Source organism: Cololabis saira, chromosome 18 (genome assembly GCF_033807715.1).
Source record: "Cololabis saira isolate AMF1-May2022 chromosome 18, fColSai1.1, whole genome shotgun sequence".
NCBI classification, from domain to species: Eukaryota; Metazoa; Chordata; class Actinopteri; order Beloniformes; family Belonidae; genus Cololabis; species Cololabis saira.
Window position 1 is genome coordinate 28,777,401 of NC_084604.1, and position 12,669 is coordinate 28,790,069.

Sequence of the window (12,669 nt, forward strand, 5' to 3'; positions counted from 1 at the left end):
AATATGCTCATTCCAAAGCGGATAATAAAATACTGAGTCACAGATTTTAGACAGGCAAAATGAGCTTAACGTAAGATGTGTCTGCAGATGTCTCCTGGAATGGCCCAGAGCCCCAGAAAGCCCCCACCACCGAGGAATGCGCTGGACGACCTCAATATTAAGGACTTCATGTAGACTGCCTGACCCACTCACCCCCAGGGTACACTTGCTGCCTGTTTTTAAATCATCTGCTCATACTGTCATGGCTATTTTTGAAAGAGAACAAGCTCGTAGTGCTAACATTGCTATCTGAAAGAAGACATAATGTTTTCATCTTCAGTTGAATTTATAGTTATCTTTAAATTTAAGTAAAACCAAATTTATGATATTTGGAAATCAACAAATCAAAACTGAAGTCTCATTAAGGATTGATGGTGTGAAGATTCAAAGAGTCTTTGAATATAAGTTTCTTGGAGTATTAATCGACCATAAATTAAACTGGAAATCCCACATTAATCATGTCAAAAAGAAAATGTCCAAAACAATCGCAATAGTTTATAGATCCAAAGAACTTTTAAATAAAAAATCACATTACCTGCTATATTGTTCCCTTATAGTCCCATACATGACATATTGTGTGGAAGTGTGGGGAAACACCTATAAAACCAATCTCATGCCCATATTTTTACTACAAAAAAGAATAGTACGTATAATTATGGGAGCAGAGTACCTGGCGCCAACCAATGCTTTATTTATTAATTTAAATACATTAAAATTCTGGGATCTAGTTAACCTTCAAACCTTATTGATCATATATAAAGCACATCATAATCTCCTCCCAAGATGTTCTCAGAGGCTGTTCCAAATCCACAACAGTAAATATGAACTAAGGCACACAGGTATGTTTAAGAAGGCATGGGGAAGAACCAAAAGTAAAGAAAACTGTTTCCGTGAAAGGTGTGAAATTGTGGAATTGCTGTGATAATGATTTAAGAATGTGTACCTCAATTTATGTTTTCAAAAAAATGTTTAAATATAAAATGATAAACAGTTATAAAGAAATGTGTTAATTATGTTGGTATAGCCTATTATAGATTAACATGAAAATAGCACCACTATATACCCCTTTTTGCATTATTGGTTTTACTATTTTTATATAATATAATGTACATGTAAATGTTTCAATGTATTCTGTCCGAAATAAACCATTCATTCAATTCAATTCAATTCAATAGGTCTATGTTTAGAACAATATCTACAAACTCAAATATGCTGAATCTTATCTTTGGCTGTCTGCATGCAGTTTCACCTATTTTTACTGAGATTATAGCCAGGCCTCATTTTCTCTCCAGGTTTGTCATTGTGTCTGGAGCTCTGTGGATGTGGATGTCTGCACTCCCCCCCGCCTCCCCCCGCCAGCCATCATCTCTTCAGTCTCTACCCTCTACCGACCCCCACTAAAGAAAACCTGCCCCCCCCCCCACCCCCCTCCTTATCTAATGTTGTAGCACAACTGTGAATGTGAACCCTAGATACAGAAAACCAGAACTCGGTTTCAGTGTGTGTGGGTGTGTGTGTAATCCAGTGTTAACCTTTACATAATATACTACAGAAAAATAAACCCCAAAAAAAAAAAGTCAGTAAATGTGTATTTAGATTCATTCTGGATTTCCAGCATATCAGTTGACTTGGAACGGTGGATATATGTTGGTTTCTTTGCGCATCTCCCAGATGGGGATTGTGTTGTTAAATGTGGACTGTGTTTGGTGTAACTTCACTGGCCAACCCCCACTTCCACTCCTTAACTCCTAATGTCTGAACTAACTCTGAGCTATGTTTGAAGTCATTAAAGACTTGGTTGAACCCATATCTGCTTGGCCATTCATCCTCCGACCTGTCTACTTTATGTTTTTGCAAAACAATGAATCAAAATGTACCGTAACACAGTTTGCAATACAAATCCAGATTTATCATAGAGCACATGGAATTGTGTTTGGTTTCTTTTTTTTTTTCTTTATGCTTTTTTTTTTTCCTTTTTTTTTTGAACTTTTTGGAAACATGCAAACGTTTATGAACTGTGTTCAAATTGACATATGCATTTTAGACTGTTTTAAATGATGGATTATACATATTTTCGTTAATATTTATTCCGAAAGGGGAAAAAAATGTATCATATGTTTTTAGTTACTTTTAAATTATAAGAAAAAAAAGAAAGTTAGCATAAATCTCCCCACCTTCTTTGTACATACTGAATATGAGGTTGTATTGAAGGAAATTGTTTGCCCAGAGTACGTTCTGTTGCACCCTTTGCTGGTGTGGAGTGATACTGCATCATAGCATGCAACCCAGGTCAATCTCAGATGCATTTTAATACTCTCAAAGAGCTCCATTCTCTCTATCACGACACAGTAGGAGTTAATGTGGAGGATCTACCGTATTGTAGAAGTGTGTGGTTGGAGTGGAGCCTCGGCTCTTGCTCTGGTCATTTCTAACGCGACAGCGGTCAGAACATTTGCTCATGTGCTGCCACTGGTCTCTGAGACTTATTGTAAAGCACGCAAGTATTTGCTGGATGTTTCTGTGTGTTTATTTCCAAAAAAAAGTGACTGTATCTTAATCCATTGTGACATTAACAATGTGTTGAACGAAAAATAAAGATGAGTATAAGACATAATGAAAATAATGTGGGTAAATAATGTCTGCAAAGTATTCCTTCAAAGGCTCTTTGTTCTTCTTTTCTTTTGTTATAATGGATGGCATCGCCATCTCTCCCCACCTGCATGTGAGTCCAGATGAGATGCAATAAAAGACAATTACGCTGATCTGAATAACCCTTGTGGCTGATCACTTAGATTTGCTCCTGCTTTGTCAACTTGGGTTACAAACTTTCAAGATTTTTATTTTTTTTATTAGTAGGAGCTACATTTAAAAAAACAAACAAACATAAACATTTGTTTAACACTTCCAACAGTCAAACTGGTTTGATATCATGTTTTTCTTAACATCATGAAAACATACATATTTAGAACAGACCCAATTACAGGTTTAATGACTTTGCATCAACACTATGTTGTATTGAAAATCTTTGAACAGGAGCAGTATCACCTCTAAAAACAAGTTTTCGAAAATAGTTTTCTCGCCACATCTACAAATCCGAGTTAAGATTTTACCATGTTAAAGAAAAGAAAATCCAGATACAGTATCAGCTTAAATAAGTTTATTTCGGTCAGTTAGCTCTGGCAATGAAGACATTAAATGTTTTCTTAATGATAAAACACATTTGGGAACAATTATCTAACCTATTTAATCTTTATTTATTTGATATACATACAGATTTTGAGGGTGATGAGTATACTGTAACTTTACCCCTGTTCTTAGAATCGGAGCCTACGGGTAGTAGTTGGGTAGAAAATAGGATTTTAAGAGCAACAGTGAACTTGGCAGGCAAGAGATATCAGAGGTTACGTGACAGACAAGTACCTCTTGCTCCTATGAAATGCAGCAACTGCATTAAATCATGCACAGGCGTGACCATGAAGATACCTATCAGATACCTCTCCCAGTCACAGCCTTACCAAACAACCAAACCAAGTGCAATGGGGCACGGACAGACTTTATGTGATGGCTGACAGAGAATCATCCATGATCCACTAATACGATGGCTGCAAAGTTGTTAGTAGCACCTTGGATCATCAAGTTTTTGTTGTAAAACCTTCCTCTCTCTTCTTGGCTGGAGTGGCACCCAGAAGTAGTTTCGTCTGCGTCGGCTGGTACTGCCCTCTGGAAATCAACACTTTAATCCAGAGCAACCAGACTTTGCAATAAAGAGGAAAAGTATAAGAATGGCAAACCAGGCTAAGGTTAGTGCACATGGAATAGGAAACTTAAAACATTTGCAATGCAAAATGATATACAGGTTTTGAAGCAACATTTGCTGCATTCAAACTTTCTCAGGGGGCACCTTGCTCATTTCAGAAAGACAACGGCGAACATCATTCAGCACAATATGGGCAAACTGGCAGCACTGAATGTGCATCATGGGAAATGTAGGAGCCATGTGACATACATCCATGAAGAAATACATTATTAGAATCCATATTGCAATAGTTTACATATACTTTATAAAACATTAGCAGAGTATGTATTGCATGAAATGAGTTCTGCATTCTTGTGGAATTTGCTTATATTTTTATTCATCATAAGAAAAATGAAATGTCATTGTCATTGCAAACCTCTGGAAAAGATCTTTGACAACCGTTTTCTTTGATTTGGCAGCGTACCCAAAATAAAAAAAGCACATAAAATTGCATAGGATGAAAAGTGGATGGTCTGGACAAGGTGCAATTTGAAGACATGCTAAAAGCTGTTTCAGTGCTTTGGGAATTGTAATAGTACTTTTATAAGCTGTAAGCACTGTAGTCTAACCTTAAAAATCAAACTTTAAAAGTTATTCATACCTGTTTCATACTTTACAAAGACACATTTTTTACCTCAAATTTGGAAAATCGATTTCTTGTAAATTTCAGACACGGTGTCCCTGATCTTTAACTGTCTTAAAAAGTGAAAATGGATGTCCCTTTCTCATCTCATCTCAAGTTCAAATCTCTTTACATAGACTCAGATCTCCATGAATCCACTGGCAGATCTGGGCGTATTTGGGAGGTGTGATCCTCACTGCCACATTGAAGTCCCTCTGCTCACCCCCCTCCATCAGCACCCACTGATGGCCCGAGAACACCCCGATCACCCTCCTCTCCCACTTCCCTTTGTCGCCCTTGTATGCCCCATCCTGTCTCAGACGGATGTAAATGCCGGCACCTGTCGCACCACGCTGCGCATCACAGTGCTGATACATCAAATCATTTGACTCCTTGGCTACTGAGCAGAACCGATAAATGACCTTTTCGTCTCCACTTCCATCCAACAGGCTCTTGTCGGAGTCGAAGCCTGAGAAGTGGATCCGTGACAGTGGTGTGGCATGGGGTGCCACCCCGAGATCCATGTGTTTTTGCTTGACGGGTCGTTTCAGTTCCAGGAGGGCATAATCATAGTCAGAGGACACAGAATTGGCGGTGTGATTGGCGAGGATCCATCCCTGAGGAATATGAGTTCGTTTAACCCGAGTCCAGCGAAATACAGGCTGCTTTCCCGGTCCTAGACTGCGTCGTACACGGCTGATGTCTTTTTGCTTCCCTCTTTCTCTTCTCTTAAAATTCTTGTTCGCACCATCAGATTCTCCATCCCAGCCTCTTTTTCTTCCTCCGTGTTTTCTACCTTCACTTCCCCGTCTCTTTTTCTTTCCTAGACTATTCTTCTCCTCGCCTTCCATTGTTAACTCCTCCTCACCTTTCTTCTCAGCCTCTTGTTTCTTCCCACCTCTTTGTCGCCCTCCTCTCCTCCTTCCCAATCTTCTCTTTGGCTTGAGCTGTAACAACCCAACTCTAAGCCTTTTGCCGCTCTCCAGGTAGTCCTTGCCATCGTGCACACAACGCGCTGCAGTTAGCACATGTTTCGGAGATACTAGGACTCCAGAACAACTGGTGGAGAGGCGGACTGTGGCTGAGAAGGGATAGGTGGTGATGTAGCGTAGATCGGTGATCACAAAGCGTCCATCTGCTCCATAGACCTGGCGTTTCCTGCGGGTAGAAACTGGTGGTTTTCCCGCGAACGTCTTGTTCATCCACTGTAAACTTACATCTGTATGTACGCGTGTGCCATTTTCATACACAGTTTCATATCCCAGAAACCTCTCTTGCTCAGCCTGGTCCATCAGTGGTAGGGTGCTCTGGCACTCTATCCCACAAAGCTTCTTCTCCCTCACCTCTGTTTCACTCTCCTCATGGCCTCTGAACAAAGTCGGGGGTAAAGGTGCAGTGTGGGTAACCAGCAGCCCTGGGAGACTCTGTCTAGTCCACTTGTCAGTGTTGCTGCTCTCATTCTTGCCACAAACCACAGAAACTGTGAGGGCAGCCGCACAGAGCAGCACAAACATGAAGCGTTTAAAGGTCATCACACTGAAAACAAAAAGAGAAAAAGACTTTTTGAGTTTGAGAGAAAAAAAAATTATTTTTACCTTGCTGAGCAGTGTTCATGATGTACATGGCCAGCAGATGGCGCACAATCTTAGTTTATAGACGGAAATAAATTGGTAGCAAAGTGAAAGTTTTAACTGTATTTTGTCTGCAAGTCTGTAATAAATATGTCTTATCAATAGTTATTATACATTATTATTATTATATATGATTATAATATAATAATATAATATATATATATATATATATATATATATATATATATATATATATATATATATATATATATATATATATATATATATATAATTATACATAGCCTATATGTATCTATTTACTGCAACTGTTATAAAAGAAAAAAATATTTGTGGACAATATCGACAGTTAACATATTTCATGAAACAAAATTAAAAGAGGGAGAAAACTGAAATCTCGATAAAAAAATAAAAGTAAAAGTTGATGTCTTGCATAAAGAAATACAGAATGCTCATTGCAACATCATAATAAAGTAAAGACGTGGTTTATCTCCATGCATGAATAAAATTCAAGCGTAAGATGCACCGATATGTGAGAATTAAAATATAAAACGTTCCTACCTGCAAACACACGTTTAATGAAAGAAAAAAAATATTCCAGGAAATGCTCTACTAGTGAAAACAATACATTTAAAAAAATCTTCTATCCAAGCGACTTCCAGCTGATTCCCATGATTTCCTGGGCTAAAAATAATTCATGGTATAAAAAGTTAGATATAAACGTTAAAGGTCCTCCAAGAAATCTCCATCCTGCACTGAAGCTGAAAACGTCCCGCTGCGAGGCTGGACCAGCCCAGGAGCATGAATGAAGCTTTCGATCATGTGACTATTATATTTCAGGGGCGACAGTTTTCTTTTTTTTTTTCTTTTTCTTTTTTCGCACGCGTTAACTATCCACGCAGTTTAACGGAGGGCAGGTGCATTGTCGCAGATTCTGAAGGTGGGATAAAAGCGATGAAAAGATACTTTGGTTTTATAATTACCTGATCCTTGTGTTTGAGGAAAGAGTGAGTCTAAATTTAAACCAGGTGAGGGTTGGGATGTAGATGTGCAGGCGGTTGTTTAGACCAAGTACCCAGAGCAGATCTGAGCAACCTGGATTTAACCATTTATTTTCATTTCATTTCATTTTTCATTTTATTCTTTATTTCATTCAAAAAACAAAACAATTTAATACAAACACAAATACAAATGTTCCTAACTTATGAATGAAAAGGCAGCAGAAAGAAGAAGAATCTTATCTGATCTGCCCCTTTCACAAATAACATAAATTAATAATAATTAAAAATAAATAAGTAAATAAAAAAAACAACTAAGTGAATAAAAACAACTAAAATAAAATTACCACCGCCTACAGGTATGTCAATCAAACTCAACATTTTTCGTTATATTTCCTTAACATACAGGCTTAATTGTTCTTTTGAATGTAATGTTTGATTTGGATTCTTTGTTTTCTTTGTTCAGATTGTTCCATAAATTGATTCCTTTCACAGAAACACAACGTTCCATCAATTTTGTCCTGCATCTTGGTTTTATAAAAATCTCTGTTCCTTTTAAGTTATACTTGCTTTTTCTTTTTTCAAATCTTTTCTGAATGTTGATTGGTAAAGCTTTTTTATGAGCTTTAAACATAATTTGCAGAATACTATGGTCTACTAGTTCATGAAATTTCAACAAATTTAACTGAAGGAATAATGGATTTGTTGGATCTCTATGTCGTTTTCTACTAATTATCCTTATGGCTCTTTTTTGCAGAATGAGAATTGATTGAATATATGTTTTACAGGCATTTCCCCAAACTTCAACACAGTAGGTCAGATATGGAACAATCAGAGTGTTATATAAAATGTACAATGCTTTGTTGTCCAATAAATCCTTAACTTTGTGTAACAGAGCAATTGTTTTTGATATTTTTATCTTTGTATAATTGATATGTGATTTCCAATTCAAATTCTCATCCAGCATGACACCCAAAAACGTGGTTTCTCTTACTCTATTAATTTCAATACCATCTATATTTCCTATATTTTAAAACATGTCTCTCTGCATCAAGGGTTTATTCAGTCTAGGATCACCTTCCTCCTTGATGACATGCTACAGCAATTACAGTTTTCTTGCTGACATATCATGACAGAACATTTTGAATATAAGACTTGTTATTAAGTGTATGTTATTACTGACACAAATTGAAAGATGCTGTGTAGCTGTTGACACACTGATCTCAATTAGAGAGCCATGACCAAGTACCTGGAATAATGTACAGGAAGCTTTTCTGACTATGAATTGCGAGTCCCAAATTCAAGACGAGCAGTATCTCCATGGGTGGTGGGGAATGACAGAGCAAAGACTGTGGTGTTTTCAATTACAGACAGATAGGCTGGTAATGGCAAACTACCACATTCCAGAAGAAGGCAGTGGTGACAGGTGAAGCAATATTAAGCAATGACAACTTTAAAAAGAAAGAACTACAACATTTTTAAAGCTAAAAAGGGTTAAAAGAGGTGAAAAAGATGCTGAAAAGTAAGGCAAAAGTCATGCCAGTGGTAACTGAAGCAGTCAGGGCCAAACTGAGAGGGTGGCTCAAATAGATTCTGGGCACAGCATCAGAGATCTCTGGGCAGAGGAACTGTGTCCTAGAAACAACAAAGCAATAACAGAGAAATCATCAACCTCCCAGGCTTCTGACTGAATTGAATTTAATAATACAACCCCAAGTCCACTGAAGTTGGGACACAGTGCAGGATGTCAATGAAAACAGAATACAATTATTTGCAAATCTCGGAAACACATATTATATTCCCACACAACACATTAGACACAACATATTAGATGTTGATAATGAGACATTTTGCCATTTCATGGAAAATATTGGCTCATTCTGAATTTGATGGCAGCAAAACATCTACAAAAAGTTGGAGCTGGGGCAACAAAAAGCTGGAGAAGTAATTGGCACAAATCAAAAACAAATGGAGGAGCTTTTAACAACAAATGAGGTTGATTGGTAATAAGTCAGTAATACGACTGGGTTTAGAATGAGCATTTCAGAAAGACAGAGCCTCTCAGATGTAAAGATAGGCAGACATTGATCAACCGGTGGCATACTGCATTAATAAATTGTGGTTCAATTTTACAAGTGTTGTGTATATAAGTGAAATGTGAATTTCCAAAGACTTAGAAGAACCCACTGTCTGCAGTGTATAATCAAAAGTTTTTCAGGAATCAAGAAGAGTCTCTGTGCATAAATGACGAGCCCGAAGTCGAAACTGGATGATTGTGATTTTCGGCCCCTCAGGCTGCAGTGCATGAAAAACCGGCAAGCTCCCCTTCCGAGAATCACTGCATTGGCTCAGACACACTTCAGAGATCGTTGTCTGTGAACACAGTTTGCCTTGCAATCATCAAATGAAGCTTACAGGTCCATCATGCAAAAAATAATGCATATGTGAACACGATCCAGAAACATGGCTGTCTTCTTTGGGCCACAGCTCATTCTGAGGCAAAAATGAAAGTTCTGAGGTCAGATGAATCAAAATTTGAAATTCAATTCGGAAACCATGGACACTGTCCTATGGACTACGGAGAGAGGGGACCATTCAGTATGTTATCAGCACTTAGTTCACAAGTCTGCTTCTGGGATGGTAGGTGGTTGCATTAGTGCCTAAGGCGTGGGCAGGAAAAGCACCATCAATGCTAAAAAGAACATAAGAGGTTTTAGAGCAACATTATGCTCCCATCCAGACAGCTCTTTCAGGAAAGGCCTTGCATATTTCAGCAAGACAATGCTAAACCACATACTGCATCCATCACAACTGCTTGGCCTCACAGGACAAGAGTCAAGGTGCTGAACTTACGAAGGCCCAGGACTTTTGAGCAGCTACAATCGTCCATCAGACAAGAATAGGAAAACATTCCTCTCCTGGAACTCCAGAAACTGGTCTCCTCACTTCCCAGACTTTTACAGAGAGTTGTGTTTCTGCCATCAAATTCAAAATGAGACAATATGTTCCATAAAATCAAAAAAATACCCAGTTTGTCATCTGATATGTTGTCTATGTTCTATTGGCAATAACTATGGATCTACAAGATTCGGAAATATTTGCATTCTGTTTTGATATAAATTTACATGACGTTCAGACTTTTTGGGAATTTAGGGTTTACTTTATCAGTCTGAGAAGGGAAATTATATTGTTTTAGTGTATATTTCTTAAGAAAGAACATATGGTTTTGGTAGGGTTTCTTTTCATTTTCATCAGTTTTCTTTCCCTGACTAACTGCACATTTATTACAAAAGTGTTTTATTGCGAGCAGGATTGCTGGATGGATTAACTCAGCCTCTAACTTCACCTCCTCTGCAGGACATCCCCTTCATCCTTCCTGAGGCTGGTCTCTGCAGCGATGCTTTCCCTCTGCTTCACACTAAGAGTTCACTGAAACATCAGCATGACCTTTCTCAAGCTTAACTATCCATACTTTAAGCAGCAACGCAAATCAGATGTGTCCTCTTTAAGTACAACTTCTCCTTTCGCATATCTGTGAAAATACTTTTTTTTGTCTTCTAAGTGAATCAGGAAAATGAAAAAGCCTTGTCAGTTTAATATTATTAAGTTACTAATTAAACTCATTTCCAGATCCCTTTTTTTCCATAATCATTTCCTGGTTTCATTTGAAATGATGCCAAAAATATTATTTTTCTTTTGTGACTATCGTGGTGGGGACGTAGCCAGAGGACAAGACAGTTAATGAAAAGAAGGAAAGTTTGAACTGGCATTCATCCAGTGACCAGAATGACTCTGTCTCACAGGATTAGACAAAGAAGAAGCTGAGAGGTAGATGCACCATAAAGAAAACAGGTGGATAAACTCATGTACTGTAACTATTCATCAGTTCATTCTTTTTCATCAGAAATATTGAAAAAAATCCATTAAAGTGTATTTCAGCTATATTCTGTTATTATTATTTTTTTCAAATCTATACTGTATATAATTTTGTCAACAATTAAGAGCCTTGTATTGTTAAGGTAAGTAAATATTTTCAGGTAGGATCCAATGGAGGGACTGAAGACAGGGAAGTAGATAATAGATTTATATACACCAGAAAAAGAAATGCAAATGTCTTGGCCACGGCGGTGCCACTTGATGGAACAAACAGTCCAGACGATGGACAGAAAGATGACTGAGGCTTACGCTGCTACCACCAGATGAGCATAGGTGTGGATGATTAAGACATCAGGGCCACCAGGAGGCAGGATTTGGATCCAATTGGTTGCACTCTCACACACACACACACACACACACACACACACACACACACACACACACACACACACACACACACACACACACACACACACACACACACACACACACACACACACACACACACAAAAAGAAAAACCCAACCAGAAAACCTCTGACATCTATTTTAAACACTGTGACCGTAACAAAGAACAAAGGCTGGAAAAAAGCAAGATCTGGTTCAGTTTTAAAGTTATCAACAAGTGTTAAAAAGAAAAAGAAGAAACAAACCAAATGCATCACATGATTTACATCCACTTATTCTTAGACATTTCTCCAGATCATGGGAAAAGCCAAAGATACTGATTGTTACTGTAAAGCAGCACAAAAGAACTTTTACTATTACTGTAATGCTTGAGGAGTCTCTTGTTTTCTCGTCCCTCATTATTTTCTTGAATCTCTTAGTCACCTCCATCATGATGCCCACTGATGCTCTGTGAGTTAGTTTCATTGTTGTAGATGTGTGACATCTACAGTGATATGCAGCTGCCAAAGGAGAGGACTGGGGCGGGAGTCCAAAGCTGCTTTGGGTGGTTTTTGCTGAAAGTGGGGAAGCTAGGTTGTGATAACTAAATGACACTTAAAAAAAAAGAAAAATCAAATCTGCTTCAAAGGAAGCAGAAACGGCTGTTTTAACATGGAAAAACCCCTCGGTGCGGCCTTATGAGTCAAACTAGCTGTTTCATATCTGCTGCCAGTTTTTAGAATAATCAGAGATCTGCCTCTTTTCCTGATGACCAGCATCTGACATCAACATACATATGTTTGGTGAAGCGGAGAAACTCTTCTTGAGAGTACCTCAGCTGGTCTTACCCTCAGTGCAAAGCAAATGCAGTTGTTTATGTTCACTCATCAAGCTGTGTGGACAGCAGTCTGGGTTGGATTATAACCTTTTTTAAGTACTAAAGTCTGTCTAGACATCACTGTTAATAAAAACCGTCCACCCAAAGGGTCAGGACTGCTGCCAGAATGTGTGTCCAAGGACGTGTGTTGTGTTATTTGTGATTCAGTATCTCCCCCAGCTGTTCCTTTGGGCCCTGGCAGGGTTTTATCTGGCCTGGTCTCAGCAAAGAAAGGATCCCTTTCCCAAGCAAGGATGACTTCTCCTCTACATTCTCTGTATATAAGCCTGCCAAGATATGCAACTGCAATCTTCAAGGTCTGCAACAAGCACTTTTGGTCATCCAAATTGGGCTGACATGACTAACTTGACCCATGGCACAAAAACGCTTATTCTCTTTTATGCATGTAAGGATGTTGAAAGGCTTATATAGCGTTTGTGTGCGAGCATATGAAAATAAAATCGGTCTCCTTCCAGTGTGTGTTTGT

General features: G+C 38.2%; 2 protein-coding genes across 2 annotated transcripts in view; one reads left to right on the top strand and one right to left on the bottom strand.

Moving 5' to 3' along the window:
* The window catches only part of LOC133418602 (clathrin coat assembly protein AP180-like), a 35,684-nt gene extending 32,880 nt beyond the window's left edge, over positions 1–2,804 (top strand). Inside the window, exons 23-24 of the mRNA XM_061707373.1 lie at positions 88–199; positions 1,332–2,804. Coding sequence (XP_061563357.1) covers positions 88–174 — 87 coding nt within the window. The 3' untranslated portion in view covers positions 175–199; positions 1,332–2,804. The remainder of the gene's footprint in view (positions 1–87; positions 200–1,331) is intronic.
* Positions 2,620–6,836, bottom strand: LOC133418601 (inactive serine protease 35-like). Its single transcript, XM_061707372.1, has 2 exons — positions 6,608–6,836; positions 2,620–5,993 (listed from the first exon to the last, which is right to left on the bottom strand). The coding sequence occupies exon 2, from the start codon at positions 5,987–5,989 to the stop codon at positions 4,577–4,579; it is 1,413 nt and encodes a 470-aa protein (XP_061563356.1). The 5' UTR covers positions 5,990–5,993; positions 6,608–6,836; the 3' UTR covers positions 2,620–4,576.
* Positions 6,837–12,669: the final 5,833 nt, after the last annotated feature.

Excerpts from the sequence above, each read along its gene's own strand:
- LOC133418601 (XM_061707372.1), bottom strand. The coding sequence starts at position 5,989 with ATGACCTTTAAACGCTTCATGTTTGTGCTGCTCTGTGCGGCTGCCCTC.